This window comes from Podarcis liolepis (genome assembly GCF_965112155.1).
Source record: "Podarcis liolepis genome assembly, chromosome: 11".
In the NCBI taxonomy this organism is placed as follows: domain Eukaryota; kingdom Metazoa; phylum Chordata; class Lepidosauria; order Squamata; family Lacertidae; genus Podarcis; species Podarcis liolepis.
In genome coordinates, this window is record NC_139565.1 from 4,172,453 (window position 1) to 4,194,191 (window position 21,739).

Consider the following 21,739-nt stretch of genomic DNA (forward strand, 5'->3'; position numbering starts at 1 on the left):
ATGGCACCCATGGGCACAAATCTGCTTGCAGTGGTCTTCCCTGATGCTCACAGGGTCCCCTGCCTGCCCTCGAAACTAGACTTGAAAATAGATTGTTCCTGTGTGTTATGCCCATGGCAGTTTCTCCAGTTGCAAGTGTGTCCATGGGCCCCAAAAGTTTGCCAACCGCTGTTCAAATTAACCAAAATTCACCATTTTGTGTGAACAGGGAAACCATGGTTACCAGTTTCAGAACAGGCTAGGATATTTTTTTAAGCAGAATTTGGATGGCCATCTGTCCTGGATGCTTCACCTGAGATTCCTGCATTGCTGGGGTTGGACTAGATTACCACTATTACAGTCATACTTTGGATCCCAAATGCCTTGTGAGTTGAACGTTTTTCAGCTTCCGAGGTACCACTGTATTAAATAATGCTTTGAAGCTGGTGAAAATTCACAAAGGAATTACAAGCCATATAATTAGGAAACATTTGTACAGAGCATGGGTTAAATATAAAAATTTATTGGAGACAAAAACACCACTTTGGCTTTCACCACTGGAAGCCACTGGTGAAGAACGAAACCATGATGGAAAATTGGGTAACTTATAGAAATTTGTTAAAAGAGGAAAGTGGAGAGTTTAAATTAAAAGAGTTTAAGGATTTATCAGGAATGTTAACAACATGGATACAATATCATCAGTTGAACAAAGTATTGAAAAAGGATATGAAATGGGGGTTTGGGGGACAAATATCTCAATTAGAGAAAGACCTGTTAGACTGTAATGTCTACAATGTGTAAGATGTTATTGGAATGGGAGACAAAGGATGAACAAGTGAAATCTTCAATGATACATTGGGCAATAGATATTGGTCATAATAGAGAAATGGAGGCATGGGAACAATTGTGGAATATGGATATAAAATTTACAGCATGATATGGTATAAGAGAAAATTATATGAAAATGTCATATAGATGGCATTTAACACTTAGCAGGCTGGCAAAAATGCATCAATTAAAATCAAGTGTTGGAAATGTAAGGATAAAGGAGGTACTTTTTCCATATATGGTGGTCTTGCAATAAGGTTAAAGCTTACTGGGAAATGATATATACCAGTAATGAATTGAAAAAGATGTTTAAGATAGCATTTGTAAAAAAAAAACCAACCCAGAAGCTTTTCTTCTGAGGATAATGGGATCAGAGCTACCTAAGCAATATAGAAACTTGTTTATGTGTACAACTACAGCTGCAAGAATGATACCCATTTGTAAGAACTTGGTTGTTTAGTCTAGCAGTGCCTAATCTTTGGAACTCCTTGCCTTTTGAGATCAAGCTGGCACCTTCACTATACTCTTTTTGGCATTTGCTAAATACATTCCTGGTTAGATAAGCCTACCCAGATGCTTAGAAAGTTGTGGTATTTTTTACCTGTTTTTGTATTTTAACTTTTGTATCTTTTAAAGTAAAGCTGTATTTTTTCCTTAAATTTGCTGTTTCGTTTTTTGGAAACCAATTTGAGGGTGTATTTTTACTATCAAGTGGTGCATTAATTTCATGAAATAAGTATGAATCTATTTGGGTAAATAACAGTCTCATTAAGGCAAGCAATTGATTTGATTTTTATATACTGTAAACAGAATATAACAGCAGTGATCTTTGTGCCATAATAGTGGGACCAAATGGTCTCAGGACAATTTGTTAGCACCTGCACACTAGTCTCAATTGCTGGAAAATCCCCAGCAGCTTAAACCTAGCATGCTCATGCCAACTATAGTGTAGCGGTGGTGGTGTTTGTTTGAAAAGTAGAAAAGAAGTGAATAAAGACCACAGACACTGCTTGACTGCCAAGTATCCACTTTGGAAGTCCACACATGGAGCCAAGACTGCCATTACGTATATGAATAAGCAGCAGAGGTTATTTGCCCAACTGCTTTACCAATATTCTAGCTAAACACTAGATGCCATAATTTATGGAGTTCAACCTCAAATGCAGTTTCTTTTCAAAGAAATGTCAGAGTACCAGGAAACATTCCAAGAATACAGTATGATGTGGCTGCTGTCAGCAGATCACTCCTTTAGGTTTGCCATTTTAAAATTATGAAGTCATATTGTAAGTATGTTAGAAAAAGAAAACTGTCCCAACAGATTAAAGCAGATTAAAAAGCTTCCATTGAATATGCAAAACAAGGTCTACATGAAGGCCAACTAAATATGCAAATTGCTCAGCACAATGACTCCACACATTAACATATAACACTTATTTTTCAAAACAACAATGGCGTTTATTTCTTTATCAGTTACAAGTGGGATATCCACTATGCTCTATCTTGGATAATAGAGATCTCGCCTTCAGCCTGCTTTTGTAACTTCAAGGATGGATTACTGCAGTGCATTAACCTTGAAGACAATTCAAAGACTGCAGCGGGTGCAGAAAGAATGCTGCTGTTCCATGTTATACTGTTAGTGAAAGTATACTCAACCAGCACTAGAGAAACTGCACTGGCAACTCAAGGCCAAAGCAAGTGTTGAATTTTATTTTTAAAACACTTAAGGGCCTGCCTTCTGAGGAGATCACCTCTCCTTTTACAATCCACTCACTACTGCCAGTGAAGATTAGCAGATAACGAGGAGCAGGTCCTTTTCCACAACAACCTCAAGGCTGTGGAATGGGTTGCTGGAGGAGGTTTGCCAATGTACTTAGGAAGCTGTGCAGATCTTATCCAGGGAAACGTCTGGAGTCCAAGCTGCTAAGTAATCAAACAGTGCTTCTTGCTAACAGGCACCGGATTTTATTGCTACAGGCGGTAATAAAAATACACATGTTTATGATTGTTATGTATGCCATCTAGTCCAGCAGAGAAAGATGTGGTACCTGCAAAATAACTCTATATTTTATCATATATAAATACTTGGCTGGAATTATTTTTGAGGTATTATATTGAAATACTTTTCATTTACTTGGAAGCATGTGCTAGTGAAAAAATGGGGTTTATTTCCAAGTAGATATGCATAGAATTGGGTGTGAGATTCAGAGTATTTTTTTTTTTTTGTACTATTTCTAAACTGCTCTGTTGATTGATAGTGCAACCAGGAAGTGGCACCCAGTTCCACTGTTGATGCGTAATCCAGAACTTCGGTTCAGTAAAGGGACACTCAGCCCTTGAAACATGAGGAAGGAAACTTTTATTGCTTCATAAATATGAAAAAGGCAGTCTGACACCCTTTTTATTCCAGATAACACAGAAACAAGAAAATGAGCAAATACAGTTAGAAATCTGAGCTGTTAAAAGAGAACTTCTAATTCAAAATCACTGGGGGGAGGGCACCTGCACTTAAAAAAATTCCAAAGGGTGTCAGAGTTAAAGTTGGGGGTAATTTTCAATTATAAGATATTCAAAATGAAGAGAAAAATGTTAACATGTGCAGCAAATGTATTTGACAAAAAATAAAAGAATGTCCAACTATCAGGAGGATGCTTCAAAACTTAACAGAAGACCATTAAGAGCATGGGTAGGCAACCTAAGGCCCGGGGGCTGGATCCGGCCCAATCGCCTTCTAAATCTAGCCTGTGGGTGGTCTGGGAACCAGCGTGTTTTTACATGAGTAGAATGTTTCCTTTTATTTAAAATGCATCTCTGGGTTATTTGTGGGGCACAGGAATTCGTTCATTTCTTCCCCCCCCAAAAAAAAATATATAGTCCGCCCCCCCCCAAGGTCTGAGGGACAGTGGACCTGCCCCCTGCTGAAAAAGTTTGCTGACCCCTGATAAGAGAAACCACATAAAGTTCTTTAAATAAGTTGAATACAGACATCTCTAGAGCGCCAGACAAAATAAATAAATATATTGCATGTTGGACTGCTTTATGGTCCTGATCTAGTGAACTTATTAAGATGGCTCACAGAAAACAAAAGATTCCACATGTATCAGCTTCAGACATTACAGTCAGTGCAGCCATCTCAATATTCCAATGTCTTGCACTTCCAGTCTGTGGCAAAAGGAACATGGACATGTTATGGGGCTATCTGTTTAGCCCATTTTAGTGTTGGCTAAGTTCTAAAATCTTCTTTGATGTTTTAACTGTGTATTGACAAATGTACTTTTTTCTGACTGACGGTCGAATAAAAGGTTGATGATGATGATGAACATGGACATGTAAGACTTGTAAGCTTTGGTTAAACACATTAGTGTGAGAGCTTCTGCGTGTAGCAACATCAAAAGTCTCTCTAACGAGAAACAAACTGATCTATCATTTTTTCCTAAAGCATTGCTGGACAATACTCTGGACAATATTCTTTGACATCCTAACATACTTAATATGGTACTGGGTGCAAATTTGTGTCACTTGTTTCTTCAGGGCTGAAGGACTATTTTAAATTGAAAGACAATGACATCCTTTTTTTTTTTCTTTTTCTTTTCTTCTACAAGCCAGGGACTTGGAATTTTTCCAAGGTTGCTTTTTGCACTCTCCCCCGGTGCCAGTTCCTGGCAAATTGTATACAAGGTGACTAAGATTAGGAAAGCATCCATGGGATTACACTGAATGAAGTCAAGGCCAGCCCACCCATGAGGTGAGGTGAGTGCCTCTGCAACCAGTGGGAAAATGACACTGGTATCAACACCAATTTTCAGCAAGATCTTGAGAGATCTGAGAGTACAAGAGATCCTGCAAGATTTTGATAAAATCTCACTAGAAATCAACGCCAATCAGTGCTAGAAACCCAGATATATAAGCTAGGCCCCAAATGGCTCCTTAAACCAATGTTACAGCTGCCAAAACAGAATGTCTAGTTGCCATTTTGGGGTAAGAGGGCTTTAAAGTCTTATTTTCCAAATGGTGGGCTGACTGTGATTATCAGTTAGAAATCAGGCTAGTTCAGATGACAACCTTGAGCTAGGTTAAGAACTTTGAGAATTTAAAGAAGAAAAGTCATTTGATCCCTGGACAGTCTACATATATATATACTGGCCTGTTTCCACCTCTCTTTCTTAATGGTGAGTGCTGTTGCTCAGGCTGCGCAGAAAAAGCATTTTGGTTCCAGAAATTCATTCCAATTGTGCAGATAAAATATAACTGATAGAATTCTGCAGGATGTGTTCCTAGTGTGTGAAAAGAGTCCAGGTCCAGTGATCCCCAGGCACGCACCTCCAGATGGTAGAAATGTCAGGAGCCATCCTGGCACCCAGGCATCTTCACTTGGTTGCAAATTTTGAAAACTGGTGCCAATGCCAGCACCACGTTTCTGGAGTTGCAGCAGAGCAGGGTGGTACTTCCCAGGTAAATGTAAAAGGCAAAGACGCCTGGCCAGTTAGGTCCAATTGAATTCAACTATGGGGTATGGCAAGGAACACTGTGATGAGTGCCAGAACGCATGGAAACACCATTTACCTTCCCACCACAGTGGTACCTATTTATGTACTTGCGGTGGTTTGCTTTCGAACTGCTAGGTTGGCAGGAACTGGAACAAAGCAATGGGAGCTCACCCCGCTGCACAGATTTGAACAGCAGTCCTTACAATCAGGAAGCGCAAGAGGATCAGTGGTTTTAGACCACAACACCACCCGCATCCCAGTACACAACATGCTGTCCCTGACTGAAGTGTAAATGGTGAAATTGACTCATACCGCTGAAGGAAATTAATTTGGAAATTAATTTGTTCTACTTGGGTGTCAGGATCCAATTTTGTATGTGATGTATACTGATCAAAATATTGTTTTCATTTTGTGATGACATTGTTGGAAACATGGGTAATCTGATCTAAGTAAATCTTAGGAGGCAACTAGCCCACTCATCTTACTCCAGTCTTGCAATCAGCAGTTCCACTCATCTTCCTGTACCACATCTGGCAACAGTGCAGCAGGTGCTGGTGTAACAGGGCTTACCTATTATGTTGCCAATGCCCTGGACACAGCTGTTGACCACTTTTTTGATGACCCACAGAAGCAAGTCTGTAAATATCCTCTTAACTATTTTGAACTATATCCCTCCTAATCTTAGAGCTGGTGCTTACAAATATACTGTTTGTGGTATTGTATTTTACTCCTTCTGTGTCCATGGCAACTGTCAACTTGTGGTGACTCATTTGCTACGAACAAAAGCCGAAACTTTGCAGGCTTGTGTCTTTGCAGAAGCTTGTGTCAGAGTACATTTCAGTTTCTACTTGCAGAATGTAAGATAGATAACTTGCTCAGCAGGAACACACAACCAAAATGGGTTTTCAAGGGAAGGGAGGGGAGCAGCTGCCACAACTGCAAATTACACAGACTGACACTTGGTGTGTTTTTTAACAAAATCAGAGTGCTTAAGAGCCTGTTAAAGTAACCTTCTAAATCTACCTGTTAAGTTTCTAACGTGACTTTTATGTACAACTGATCTACGTATCTCTACAGTTCCTCCTGTGACTGTCCTGCTTCAGAACAATGCAAGTGTCACAAACCTGAATCTCCTGCACATCCATTTTTTTCTGAAACTGGCCTGTGGTAATAGTACTTTTTGTCTCAACCACTTGGTTGTGTGACGATTTCCCCAAATCAATGGCTTATATCCAGGGCTTTTTTTCTGCTGGAACTCACCAGAACTCAGTTACCTCTCAAGTGGGCACTATTGCAATTATAAGACGTGTTCGTGGTGAGTTCTGGCACCTCTTTTTCTAGACAAATAGCACTGCTTGTTTTCAAACTAGCACTAAGTCTCGTGTTCCGTTAGCACAATGATTGATGCTTGGTGCAAGGGAACTTCCATCCCTTTCCCGCCCCCACACTCCCCCAGCAATCTGTTCGAGGGGCTCTCCCAACCCTCCAGAGCAGACTTGGGGAGGCTGCAACAGGTCGAGGGGCAAGTTCCATTACACAAGCATTGCATTGTGCTAATGGAACAAGGGTATTTGGTACCGCTAAATGCAATCCCTCTACCACCAAGTTAACACTGATCTCACACAGAACACACACAACTCCTACAGCAAAGGGGCAGAACACAGCTGCATCCCATGTTAACATTTACAGGCTAAATATTGTGCTGCTGCATGTCAAATTTGTCAGGGACTAATTTTAGCAAAATTAGAATTCTGCTTTATAAGCCTGGCATTCAATAATACAATACAGATGTTAGCCATTTTATTGTTATGCTTCTATATTTTGTTTTGTTTGTACAAAGTATACTGGCCACTGACCATAATAAAGAGATTGATGTAATCATCTTCATATTTACTCAGAAGTTGCACAGTGTGCATATGATTGCAACCTTAATATAAAAAATGCAAATACGGAAATTGGATCAGAATAGATGAACTACTTTACTTGCTGGAAAATTATTCTTCTTAACCCCTACCTAGTTTTGCAAGGCCGCTTCAACAGTCACCCTCCCTCAATTTCCTAGTCACAAGAACCCAAATGAATATGGATCGATACTACAGCTTTTATGTCCCATGATCTCATACACAAGATCAATCACGGTTTGTGATTTCTTGACTCAAAAAAAATTACCACACTGGATTTCAGTGGAAGGGGAAACCACTGCTACACAGGAATTGGAGCTCTCTGCTTTTGAAGTCTGCAAAATTGAACTTCCATGATTGTTAGCCAAATAAATTACTATGGGCACCACATTAAAAAGTTATGCTGCCTCATTAGATGTTCAAAACCACTGAAAAATCTTATTGTATCCGAGATGCATAAATTTAGGCTGGGTTGAGTAGCCAGTCATTCTTTCCAGTATCCTGTGGGGCTGTCTGCGCTCTATACCTTTACAGAACATTATTTCCCTCAAAGCTTTTGCTTAACCCTCACAGAGTTACAATTCCAAGCATCTCTTAACAAACTATAGTGCCCAGAATTATTTGAGGAAGAGGAGGTGTCTCAAATGTGCTTTAAAGCAATAGTGTATACAGCATCTCAGCTTTCTTGCTTCTTATTGAACAGAGGCAAAGTCCATTTCTGTAGTATGTATCGCCAAGTGAGGGAATTATTCAAGGCCAGGGAGTAATGGAAACCACTTCTCTGAACCAAGATATTGATTCCGCATTACTGTACAATACACATATTGGCACCATTTTGAAAGAGGCACTCTTTGGCTTCTTGTGTTGGTAGCAGTTTTTTGTTTTCTTTTAAAGCCTACTCCTGTAGCTGAGTACACAGAAGGTTTTCAATGCTTGTCACGAATGCTAAATTTCTGGCCAACACTAACAGTCATTATTTGTGGACTCCTGACTAACAGAACTATTTCTAGTTAATAGATATGATAAACAGAGGTTGAATGCAAATCAACAAGTCAGGCAAACCAAACAAATAAAGATACATGAATGAAAACCTGAAAGGCAGAAACCAAAGCCCAATAATTTATTTATAAAACTTGAGTCACTGTATTTACCCCTAAATGGGAAAAGTAGCATACAACACAAAACAATATATTAACTTCAAAGGAGAGGTTAAAGAAATATATTTCAAAGTTTCCCCATTTGTTCCCACATCTCATAAAGACACTGCAAAAGCCAAACATTACCGCAGATCTCTCTAAAACAAAAACACAATATTTTCCCCATCATGTGGAACCTCTAAAAGATCTTTACCAAAAGAATTTGTTTTCTGACTCAGCTGTAATGAAATCCACTAGATTTCCAATTACAACAAAACAATTATCTGAATAATGCCAGGTTCTTGAATATTCCATTATCAGCACCGCCAGAAGATCTCCATTTCCACTACTTGACTTTATCATCTCCGCATTAGCACCACTTCCAGTTCTCATGAAACAATTCCACTGAAAACAGCTTTTCATTTTTCAACAAACAAACCTAAATCTAAGGCTGCACATGGAAGTCTCTGCCAAAGGGAAATGTGGTTGAGTTAAAAGGAGTTGCGTATTTTGGGCATTTTTCAACCCCCACCCCAAGCTTGAGAGGTTAGAACAAAAACAAATCAAGGTATTATGGCATCCTTCCAACTTTTTGTGCTCAAATTCATTTTGGCCTTGTAAGTCAGTAGTCACCCTAAGGAAACCTTTTGTTTGACTTCCTGGCTGACACCCATTTACCCAGAAATGTGGGAATAGCTTTAAGTGTTCTATTCTTCTATTCTCATAGAATAAAAAAGAAAATTGTTGCTGAGATTGCAAACTGGAGGCCTTCAGAGGTTCCCTATCCCCATGACAGAAATACCAACAAAGTAGATGGGGGAAAAGAGGAAAGAGCAGTTCCTAACTCATGTGCACATTTCTCACCCAGTGTGCAGGGTACAGTCAGATAACCCCCGCCCCCAGTCTGCCCCCTTTGCTGATTAGGTAAAATATACACACTATTTCTTTATGCAATACCACAGTAAAATAGCTTGCTTCACGCTAAGCTACTGGCAAGCAGCTCAGACATACTGCAAAACATGAGAGGATGACCCACAGCCTACTAATGTACCCTATAGAGCATTCTGATGCTGTACTATATTTATTTGAAATTTAACATTGTTGAGTGCACAGAAAAATGCCTGCCTTTTTATTAAACAGACATTGAAGTATAGAATATCAGTGAAACAGCATTCAGGTAAAATCATCAAAGGGTACAAGCTTCAAAACCATTCAAACTGAAGCTTCATTTCTGTTCAAACTAACTAAAGATGTAGGGATTAACTGAGGAAGGGGTGGGTGAAGTACTCCTTGGAAGAAAAGGTGGTATATAAGTGCAATAAATGAGCTCTTCTGCTTTCCTGCTTAAGAAAGCTAGAGGGGGCACTCATGTGGAGATGTCAGTCACCAAGCTGTCACCCAGAGATCTCCACATGGTTGCAACTGGACCTGCACCAGTCACAAAACGCACCTGGCACCTGTAATTTCTAGCATGACTTACCTATATATCTGAGTTTCTAACACTGTGCGCTGTGCTTATAGACAACAACGCATATACACAAATCATAACTGTTTCATTTTTCATGTCACAATGAAATATGAAGGGTAAGAAGGATAAGGGCAGGTAGTAGAGGCAAGTATGTGGTAGTGCACTGCAGAAATAGCCTTTCCCCCGTGCAACTGTAAGTGCTAGGAGTGGTGTCCTTTTTGTCCCCTACCAACAGATGAGGCTTCATTTCTGCCACTTTTCAGGCAAACCTCAGAAAGCAGTTTGTTCCCTAGCTCCCTCCATAGCTATGAGGTCTAGAAAATTCTCACCGAGATGAAAGCCTGGCCACACTGAATCGTGTACCAGGTTAAATTCCACCAAGGGAGACAGGAGAGAGCATAAGATCCTGTAGATCAAGCCACTGGCCTATATAGTGCAGCATCCTGTTCTCACAGTGGCCAACCAGAGGCCTATGGGAAGTCCTCAAGAAGATCCCAAGAACCATGAACTCACTCACGTTCTCCTATAATGGCAATGGTGCCCACCTGAGAGGTGCCGGAAAAGAGTTCCTGTGAGTTCCAGCTGGGAAAAAAAGCCCTGCATATTCCAAAAGGTGTTTTTAAGGTGCCTCTTTAAAAAGGAAGATGGGTGTAAGATGGAACCAGATACAGTGGTGCCCCGCAAGACGAATGCCTCGCAAGACGGAAAACCCGCTAGACGAAAGGGTTTTCCGTTTTTGAGCTGCTTCGCAAGACGATTTCCCCTATGGGCTTGCTTTGCAAGACGAAAACGTCTTGCAAGTGTTCCGATTTTTTTTCGCTCCCCCCCTTTTTCTAAGCCGCTAATAGCCTTTTAGCTGCTAATCCGCTAATCCTTTAATAGCCACTAAGCCTTTAATAGCCGCTAAACCGCTAATAGCGCTAAGCCGCTAAGCCGCTAATAGGGTTGCTTCGCAAGACAAAAAAACCGCTAGACGAAGAGACTCGCGGAACGGATTAATTTCGTCTTGCGAGGCACTACTGTAGAGGGCCTTCTCGGTGGTAGCACCCTCCCTGTGGAACGCCCTCCTGTCAGATGTCAAGGAGATAAAGAATGACACAACTTTTAGAAGACATCTGAAGGCAGCCCTGTATCAGGAAGTTTTTAACATTTGGTGTTTTCTTATGTTTTTATATTCTGCTGGAAGCCGCCCAGAATGGCCGTGGCAGCCCAGTCAGATGGGCAGGGTACAAATAAATTGTTGTTGTTGTTGTTGCTGCTGCTGCTGCTGCTGCTGTCATTGTCATTGTCATCATCAATCTGCCCACAACAGTTTAAGAGTCCATCCATGTTTTACCACTGTGATTAGCACACAGAAGTAATTTACTATTTTCAATGCATGTTGTCATATTTTACTACATCAACCAGCAATTTAGTCACACTCATTTTGTTACTATTATTACTATTATTATTTACATGTGTATACTCAAGCACATGCTGCAAAAAACATGGGAATTTAGTATCAAATGCAGAGGAACCATGAAGGTATGTGTGTATTTATTTATTACATTTTTATCCCAACCATCCTCCCAAAGGAGCCCAGACAGACAGTGAGCAGCTATCCCATAAAACGGTTTACTAAACCTGCAAAGACTAACCTCCAAACTACTGACTTTTCCAAATATTAAGCATGTAATTGCCTGAAAACCTAAGGTTTATGTGATTTAAATTTAATGTTCAGTGGATATTTGCCATTCACTTTTTTTCCCGATGAACGCACCTTAATGTAATACTTAAATAGCTCCTGCCTTTAATAGGAAATTATAAATGCTATGTTTATAGCAAGAATACCAAGGTGATAGAGCATAGAATATAAAAAATAAAATCTTTGTTATGTTAAAAGTATTTGTTTAAAGTGTACTCTTTTTCAAAATAAAACTGAGCAGCATGATAAAATTCTTATTAAAATGAAATAAATCTCAGTGGAAAATATTAGGTGCTGCTTGCTCACCGCCATGGCATCGAAGTATATAGTTTCTGCCGCTTTTTTATGTCTGTTTGTTCTTTTAAATCAGAACTCTGATAGTCTGAATATAACAGGGATTTCTCTCTCTCTGGTTCAGAGTCCTAAAGCCTAATATAGTCAGGAGTGAAGCATGGCCCTGGAGGCAGATTCTGAGCAAGAAACAAAATCTTATTTGTATCTTGGAAATCTCTGGTTGTTTTAAGTGACAGTAGCTTTCTAACGTTTATTTCAGAAAAAAGAGTATCTGTATACAAAATTTCCAACACAAACACCCCACAGACACCATTTTAAGACACTTAGAGAGGCCTGACACACATATTGCTTGAAACTTCAGAGCTCACAGAAATGTTATGATCACAGAAAAATTGCACCATGGCCAATGCCCCTACTCCAACAAACAGCAAGTTCCCCCCAATTCATAAATTTCCATCATAGAAGGAGAAAGAAGGGGGAGGGGCTTTTCTTTTCCTTAATTTAATTTCTGCTGCTGGCTTTTAACTTCACAACAATTCCTTCACCACAACTTTTAATGTGAAAAGTTCCTATTTTCTTTCGTCTGGTGATGAGGTCACCAGATGGGTCACCAGATGGATGGATTAATGCTGCTGTGATAACTTTCATTCATTCATATAAACCATGTCTGCAGTGTTCAAATTAGCCAGGCGCCATGAGCATTTTGCACCTGGCTATTGACCATTTGCAACCAAGCGAAGATGCCTGGGTGCCGGGATGGCTCCTGACATTTCTACCATCTGGAGGTGCGTCACACCTGGGGAATCACTGGACCTGGACTCTTTTCACACACTAGAAACACATCCTGCAGAATTCTATCAGTTATATTTTATCTGCACAATTGGAATGAATTTCAGGAACCAAAATGCTTTTTCTGTGCAGCCTGAGCAACAGCACTCACCATTAAGAAAGAGAGGTGGAAACAGGCCAATATATATATATGTAGACTGTCCAGGGATCAAATGACTTTTCTTCTTTAAATTCTCAAAGTTCTTAACCTAGCTCAAGGTTGTCATCTGAACTAGCCCGATTTTTAACTGATAATCACAGTCAGCCCACCATTTGGAAAATAAGACTTTAAAGCCCTCTTACCCCAAAATGGCAACTAGACATTCTGTTTTGGCAGCTGTAACATTGGTTTAAGGAGCCATTTGGGGCCTAGCTTATATACCTGGGTTTCTAGCACTGTATGCCTGTTCCCAACAGTCAGCAAGAAGGGAAAGTTGTGAGGAAAAGAGATGAGAGCACTACCCATGAAGGATCTCACAATTGCTACACAATGTTAGGGTATTCAGTTGTGGAGATATAATTAGCAGTTTTCTGTGCAGAAACCCGAAATGAAAGAAGTTATTTCCAAATCTATTATATTCCCACATATAAACTGCTATACAACTTAGCAGCTCCCAGGTAGTCACCCCAAATGATTTTATACTTCTAAAGGGTGGCACTATTTTCTGTATACAGTGGTACCTCCGGTTATGAACTTAATCCGTTCCGGAGGTCCGTTCATAACCGAAAACCACTTGTAACATGAGGCGCGCTACCACTAATGGCGCCGCCTGCTGCTGCCACGCCACCGGAGCACAACTTCCGCTCACATCCCGGGGCAAAGTTCACAACAAGGGGCATCTACTTCCGGGTTAGCAGAGCGCGTATCCCCAAAGAATTCGTAAGGGGGACAGTTCGCAACACGAGGTACCACTGTATAAAGCAATGCAATGATTAGGGCCAGAAAGATGTGGCTTATGTGAAAAGTGCTAATCTACTAATCAACTGTGCCTTGACATTTACCACATACATTCATATCTTAGGCAAATTCTGAAGAGTGACCCAGTTCAGGTCATACCTGACATGGTGATCCAACTGCCAAATGAGTTTTTCACCCAGAGGCAAAATGTCTAAACTACCCAAAGTATCTAACAACAACAACCCAAGCACCATGAAACCTATGTGCAATTCTCATGTATTTCCACGTGGACTGCATGTAAATTCCTTGCATACTGTGCTTCTCAACTTGTATCACTGGCTACCAAAAGCTCAGCTGCACCTATCCAAATCATAAAATGAAAATGTAAACCAAACAGCAGTTTGGCTGAAATGCTGTAGAATTGAAACTGCCAAGTTATGACACTTACCATAATTACTGTCCAATTTTTCTAACTTTTTCCCTCTTAAACTAAGTTTTACTTAGAGCAGACCTATTGCAATTGTTGGGCCTAATTTATGGCCGTGTTCATTAATTTCAGTGGGTCTATACTCTGAGTAAAACGTAAATGAATGCCACCCTATGCAACTATAGCTGCTGGTTTAAAAGGCCAAATTCCACGCATACTAGAGGAACAGGCAAGAAATCTAGTTTCTACATAGAAGAGAATATATATCCTTCAGTTGGATAAATATCTGAAGAGAAATAGAAATTAGGACTAAGTGGCAAAGACATTCCTATTTCACTACCACAATCATTTACGAAGCATTTTGTACATGAGAGGAGCTGCACTGGATCAGACCAAAGGTCCCTGTAGTCCAGCATCCTGTTTCCCACAGTGACCAGACGCCTAAGGGAAGCTTACAAGCAAAGCACCAAGTCAATTGGTGGAAATACAGCTAATTTGACATAGTATGGTGCTATTAAATTCAAAGAGGCCAATCAAAAGTTTCTAGCTCAAACGGTGATAAAGGAAATTAGTGTATCCCAATGATACTAGTGTTTTCAACTGAAGAATTCTCTTCTGCAAATTCTCAGTAATGGAAGTATGACCCCCCCCCTACTCCTATTTTAATCTAACGTTTAGTATGGGGAGGGGGAAACCCTGCTGAGAATGTTATTGTTCAAAATTTACCAGCTATTAACAACTCTGGAAGATACAGAAGGCAATTTGTTTAAGGAAATATGGGAGTAAATGTAGACAATAACAATTACAGAATTGTATTTGACCATCAGTATGCACTAAAAGGCTCTGAACATCTTCCTTTTAGATCAGGTAAGAGAGAACCATTACAAGATGATGTTTCAGTACATTTTAGCACTTGACGGAAGCATTACACGTTGGAAATATACACATATTAAGGCTGACGTTTTGTTGGAATTCTCTTCTCTTCTAGTCACTGATTTGACTTAGTTACAGTCATACCTCGGGTTGAAGTAGCTTCGGGATGAATATTTTTTCGGTTGCGCTCTGCAGCGACCCAGAAGTAACGGAGCACGTTACTTCCAGGTTTTGCCGCTCACGCATGCGCAGATGCTCAAAATAACGCCACGCGCATGTGCAGAAGCGGCGGAACATGACCTGCACAGTCGCGTCTTATGTTTACTTCAGGATGCGAACGGGGCTCCGGAACGGATCCCATTTGTATCCAGAGGTACCACTGTATTTGGATAAAATAATTTAGAAGGTTTATCACAAACTAAATTTGAACCCAATAACAGCAGCATATACCATATTTTTCCGTGTATTAGACAAGGTTTTTTGACTCAAAAATCGTGTCAAAAAACTGGGGTTGTCCAACACACAGATAGTGGCATGGGGGGGGACAAGCGGTGCACCCGCCAGCCAGCCAGTTGGCGGAACAGCAACTTCCCCCGCTGCCGCTACGTGTGGGAAATGATCTAGGGAGTTTTCCTTCCCACAGCTACATGAGGGGAGAAGCTCAACTTTGGGCCATCTCCCCTCATTTTCTTAAAATTGAGTTCCCAAAGATAGGGGGTTCTTATACATGGGGGGGCATCTTAAAGACGGAAAAATACAGTAAATTAGCTACCAAAAAATGTGGGGGGCACTGGCCCTCCGTAAAGAGAATAGCTGGTTCTGCTTGAATTAGAGGACCACATTCCCTTCTATTTTGTGATAACCTCTTAAGTTATTATTTTTGAATGGTTATGTCATTATTTGCCTAGAATTTGGGTGGGGGTGGGGCTGAGGTTTATGCATTCTTTACGAGGTCTCTTACCCTTTTCCCTACAATTTGAGAAGATATGGAGACTGGAAGAAAAGTTTTTAAATGACAGTATCTGAGAGACTATGAGAAACTGATCCCTTTTATTATTTTCATGAAGGCAAATTACAATTTGAATATAACATGCAGAAGACTTGCTATACAATATGAAAAACTGTACAACATTTAATATTTGCAGAATGATAATCCAGAGAGAGAGAAATGTCACTGCAGTGAAAATTGAGCCTGTCAACATCTAATGTTAGTCATTTGATGCTTAAAAGGAAGAGCTCAGTTTTGTGATTTTTCCTTGCCTAGCCATCAGAAAGCAATTTTTACTTCTTGCAAATCACCAAGCAAATGGCTATTATGTAGAATTTGCAACCTTATAACAACAAACTCAGATTGTTTGCAATACATACACCACACGTAGGCTATTGGTGGTCTTCCATCCAGGCTCTTGCACCCATACTAGCTTCACCACCAGGTGCTCCCAGACCATTGTTCTGAGGTGCCTGATCTCCAAGACATAATTCCTTAAACATCCAATCACTTTCTGAAATATGAAGTGCTTCATTTCAAATCATCTTTCCATAACGTATTGCAAAATCTGCCTCTTATAGATTACTGAAACACATTATATGTGGGGCTGCCTCTGCAGACAGTTTGGAAACTTCAGCTGGTACAGAATTCAGTGGTCAAGTTGCTGACTGGGACAAGACACTTTGAGCATATAACGCCTCTCCTGGCCCGACTGCACTGGCTGCCAATTAGTTTCCAGTTTTGATTTATAAAGCCTTAAACGACTCAGGACCACAATACTTCAAGGACCACCTCCACCCACATGAACCAACCCCAAACCTATGATCATCATCTGCCAGGGACTACTAGGGATCTGAAGTGTGTGTGGAGGAAACAAGGAGCCGGGAGAGTGACTCAGAAGAGAGGGTCGGCAATTTATGGGGTTTGGTGCAAAGCCAGGGCAGGAGTAGGAGGAAGGATCAGGGCAGTCCGAGGTGGAGGGTGGCACAAGGGGGAGCAGGGAGGGGCAACTACCCCTCCCAATCAACAAAAATAGATAACAAACTGATGTTCTGCCCCCCCCCAGGTTCTGCCCCCCCCCCAACAAAAATCCTGGCTGTGCCCATGGGGCTGCATACAGGATGTGGCGGAGGAGAAAGAGTGTGCTATGTGCCAGCCAGATGGTGGAGATGTCAGCTGCCATCCTGGCACCCAGGCATGTTCACTTGCATGCAAGGAGCTGATAGTCAGGTGCAAAATGCACCTAAGTTCCAGCACTGCTCCTTTGCGAAAAGAGGGCAGCAACACAAGAATGGGCCTTTTCCGCAGTGGTTCCTCACTTGTGGAATGCTGTCCCCAGGGAGGTTTTCCTGACACCTTTGTTACATACCTTGAGGTGCCAGGCAAAAGGATTCCTCTTGTCCCAGGACTTCTATGGCGTTTTAAACTGTGAAAGGTGTGTTGGAGTGTTGTTATTGTTTATTACTATGGCAAGAATTGTTTGTGTTTTAGATTGTAAACCGCCCTGTGATCCTCAGATGAAGGGAAGCATAGAAATTTAATAAATAAACCGTAACAGAAAATATTAGAAGCATTTAAAGATATACCACTTATACAGATATATGTTTTAAAAGATGGAACTGGCAATAAAACAGCTATACAAGCCAAAGGTTTCTGATGAAATGCAGTAAACAAAAGACATCACTGTATTTTGAGCTAACTCTTCAATACCCAACACATTTACTTTGAGCTGGAGATAAGCCCAATGTGTTCATTCCCAGGTATGAATGCTTCTGATCAGTCTGACACCTCAATCCTAAAAACATTTACTTAAATGTAAGTAAGTCTCATTGTTTCTGAATGGCAAATTCAGTTGTATCAAAATATTACTGAAAGTTTGCAGATGCTGCAAAAATCAATCCAGCAAGAAAAAGTTATTTCTCACCTCTTTGATGGCTTATTGTCTTAACTTTCACCGAAAGGGCAACCAATCTCAGAGAGGTCCATTTGTCTTTGAATGAATGCATTGCACAATGCTAAATCTACTTGCTAGTCATGGATAAACATCATAGTCATAGATTTCAACTACATTTGTGAAACCACCAGTTTGCTAACAATGGTCTAAATATACAAAGCCCTGCAGTAGATCAATTCATTTCAGGAAAGCTTGTTTAGAGAGTGTAGTGCTCAGCAGGAGCATCTCTTGGTTAGACATGAGTAAGAAAGAGGAAAACAAATGTTTTCAAAAAATTATGCAGTATATTCTCACTGTAGGACATCTATTTTTTCATATAATTTTTTTCCTTACACTGGGTAAACCATGCAAGTTTTCAGATAATCCATACTACTACTACAAACTTCCATTTTAAACTAGCACGGCACTGCTATATAGATAATGTGGGAACCAAAAAATCCTAATGTTCACCAACACTGAAATACAAACAACAGTATTTATATATTGAACCACCTATTATCATTAACTGTGTAAGCAAATTATTACAAAGATCTGATCGTGCTTTCTATCACAAAGAGCATATACATGGGTTAATTTATTTGCATATGTAAACCACATGTTTGTAGTGTCCTAGATCTCAAAATCCACACTTTTCAAAATCTACATTTCCTCCAGTTTCAGGTCAGGCCTAACTTCATCTAGGATTGCAGTCTTGATAATGCATGAAATGGGAAATAAACATATCCCTAAGGTAGACTATATGATATGAAAGTCAAATATAGCAACAATGTGCTATAAATGTTTCACTCAGTCTCCTTACAACAGCACCAGCACACCCACATTATTTTCTAATCCACCTCCCATGAAGCACTGAATAATAACCCAATTACATGGAGGTCAAAAAGCAAGGGTCCTTTTCTTTTCAGAACTATGTTCTTCTCCACATTCACTACCACACAACAGAAATTAGATAAGAACAAAATGGATACGTGTACATGGCTATGCAATCACTGACTATAAAGTTTATTGTTTTCCTAATTGCGAATGAATTTTACTGAATCTTGAAACAAGCTGTATCCTAGATTCAGTTGCTCCTTCTATGTATAAAGCAGAGAAGGGCTTCAATAAAGCAATAATCCATTCATGCTTTTCACACATGGTAGCCAGTTTTATAACACCACGCCTTCTCAACTAACAGTGCTGCTGCAGTCCCACAAAACCTGAACAGTCCAGATTTTCACAGTCATGAAGCAGGACAGATATTGTGTGAATAGTTTCATTTATACTGCCCTGGAATCTTCTGAGGAAGAGGGCTGTGACAAGAGAGGGTGCAAGCCCCCTCCCTACCTGCCCAAAGAGGACAACTTGCAAGGCAAAGGCTGTTCAGAAATGTTTTAAATCAAACATCCCCGTTCAAACTTTGCCTCCTAAATCATTCTAATTCACCTCGCTTTAAGCGCCTTTGGTGTCAAGCCAGCAGCTCCACAGGGAAAGGCAGCCATTCACAGGCACACCAGGTGTGGGTGGGTGCAGAGCCAGGCAATTAAGCCAACCCACCATCCGAGGGCGGCCCCCTTTCCTTAAGAGCAAAAGGCAAAACCAGGGGGCAGGCAGGGAGAGGGGAGTCGCTCCACGTCCCAAGGCGGAGGGCGCTCCCCCCAATGCAGATGTTAAGCCCCGTCGACATCCATCCTGGAAGGCAACTCCTCCCGCGCACCTCCTCCTTTTCCTCCAGCTTTGTTGACAGGTTTCCTCGCCGCCTCCCCCCCCCAAAAAAACACGCATTTGCCATCCATCTCAGTCGCCGTCTCTCTCCGCTCCCCCCCATTCTTCTTCCACCCGCACCCCCGCTTTCCTTTCGCCCACTCCACACGAAGCCCCCCCCCCCGGAATCCAGAGGCAGCCATTCGCCCCGCTACACGCGTCTGATTTGCACAGGGAGAGAGGGACAGACGTGCATGTGGAAGGTGGCAAAGGGGCGCCGCTCGCCTTTCCTCCATGATCAACGCCCCCATGAGCATCACCGATGGACGCTCGCAAAGCGCCCGTTGGGAAAGGGAAGGAGGAAGGGGGAGGGAACTCGAGTTTGGCTTCTCTCTCTCCCGCCCCCCCCCCTGCACACACCTTCCCCACCACCAGGATCTGATTTCCTACAGCGGCAGCAGCAGCGGGCTGCTTTACCGCACAACGGTACAGAACAATAAATCCACATATATGCGGCAGCAGCAGCAGCGACCCCCCCCCCTCGCGGCGCGCTCCCGCGCCTCCGACACACACACCCCAAAGTGGGGGGCATTTCCTCTCCGGCTCCGCGCAGATCGCCGATCTGCAGGCAGAGACGCCGCCATCCGCCGCTGTGTGGGAGGAAAAGGCAATGGAGGAGGCGCGCGGGGGGGGGGGCGCGGGGGCAGCAGCCGCTTGTCCCGCGATGGGGCGAAGGGCGCCGTCGGGCCAGACTTACCCAGCAGCAGCAGCTTGAGCTCCCGTCGGGCGTCCCGCTTGTCCCGCTTGAGCTGCCTCTCGATCTCGTCGTTGATCCGGCGCGCTTCCTTGGCTTCCTCGCTCAGGCAGCACGCCATGATGGACTCCAGAGTCATTCTTCCCAACTGGTTGAGGCGCAGCCCCCGCCCCCACCCCCAAAACACGCGCCGCGCCCCCCGACACACAAAGCCGCCGCCGACGCAGCGAGGAAGCCCAGCTGCCGCTCCCCAGCCGCGAGCCCCCCGCCTGCGCCGCCGCCGCCGCCTCCGCGCCTCGCTCCCGGGAAGAGCAGAGCCAGGCGAGCCCAACACGCGGAGACGCGCGCTCACACGCAGCCACCACGCGCCCCCCGCCTCTCCGGCCGGCGGCGAGCACAGCCTTCCTCGCCGCCCCCCGACGCCGCCCCCGGGCACACGCGCGGCTCCCCACTCCGCCTCCTCGCCCGATCAGGCACCAAACAGGGGAGGCAGCAGCGAGAGAAAGGGAAAGACCGTCGCGGGGAAGCAGCCCCTCCTTGTCCACCCGCCGCCGCCCCCTCTAAGCTGCCTCACCCCGACGTGCCCTCCCCGCGAAGCGCCCCCCGCACATTGGCAGCGCCCACCCCGCCTGCGCCCAGGAGCCGCCCGAGGTTGTCCGCGCGGGGCGGGGTCGGCCAGGGCCTCCGGGGGCTCCGAAGCTCCCTCCCCGCTCCCTGCGCGGCCCGGGAGGAGCGGCTCTTCCTTTCTCGGGGCCGCCTTCCCCTCACTGTAAGAAAAGGGGGGTGGGCGCGGGAGGGAGGGAGGGCAAGAGGGCCGGCCGCCTGCCCGCCCGCCCGAGGTGTGTCGCCAGCCGGACTGGGGCGGCTCGGCTCCCCGGGCGTGGCGAGGCAGGAATATGGCGGACCTTTTCTCTCGCTCGCTCGCTGGCTGCTCTGCGCGCACCACGCTCCCCTCCGCCCCGAAATGAAATCCCGGGAAAGTAATAAAAAATACCCTTCGGATCCACTGCGCTGCCTTTCTACTGCAACGCAGCAGCAATAACCGAGGGAGGAACGAGCCCGCTACTTAAATGGCCGCGAGGAACGCGGTCTGGTTTTATGGGTCCTCGAGGGCAGGGCTGCTATTGTTGTGCATGGCTCCCCACCACCACCTTGGTCGGTTTCTTTCGCCGCCAGCTCCGCCAGATGACATTTTATGGCGAGCCTCTTATTTTTAGAAGGATCAACGACACTGTGGGGGGAAAGCGGGGCCGTGAGAGGCTGAGATGAAGGGGGCGACCTCGCTGTCGAAGAAATGTTATGTCTGGGGTTGGGGCTTGTGCCTGAGGCTTAGCCCCAGCTCCCAGATACCCAACGGGAATTAAGATACAGTGGTACCTCAGGTTACAGACGCTTCAGGTTACAGACGCTCCAGATTACAGACTCCGCAAACCCAGAAATCGTGTTTCAGGTTAAGAACTTTGCTTCAGGATGAGAACAGAAATTGGGCTCCGGCTGCGCAGCAACAGCAGGAGACCCCATTAGCTAAAGTGTACTGAATGAATTAAGTACTTAACCAGA

At 43.2% G+C, this 21,739-nt stretch overlaps 1 protein-coding gene across 3 annotated transcripts in view; it reads right to left on the reverse strand.

The window, feature by feature from the left end:
* The window catches only part of LOC310688460 (guanine nucleotide-binding protein G(q) subunit alpha), a 94,024-nt gene extending 72,765 nt beyond the window's left edge, over positions 1-21,259 (reverse strand). Inside the window, exons 1-2 of one of the 3 annotated variants that reach the window (XM_083465019.1) lie at positions 20,937-21,118; positions 20,183-20,466 (exon numbers count right to left, since the gene is read on the reverse strand). In XM_083465019.1, coding sequence (XP_083321145.1) covers positions 20,183-20,318 — 136 coding nt within the window. In that variant the 5' untranslated portion in view covers positions 20,319-20,466; positions 20,937-21,118. Of the gene's footprint in view, positions 1-17,712; positions 17,810-20,182; positions 20,467-20,936; positions 21,119-21,173 lie in introns of those variants that run through there. The other 2 variants (XM_083465021.1, XM_083465020.1) reach the window with 2 other exon arrangements.
* Between the last annotated feature and the right edge of the window lie 480 nt (positions 21,260-21,739).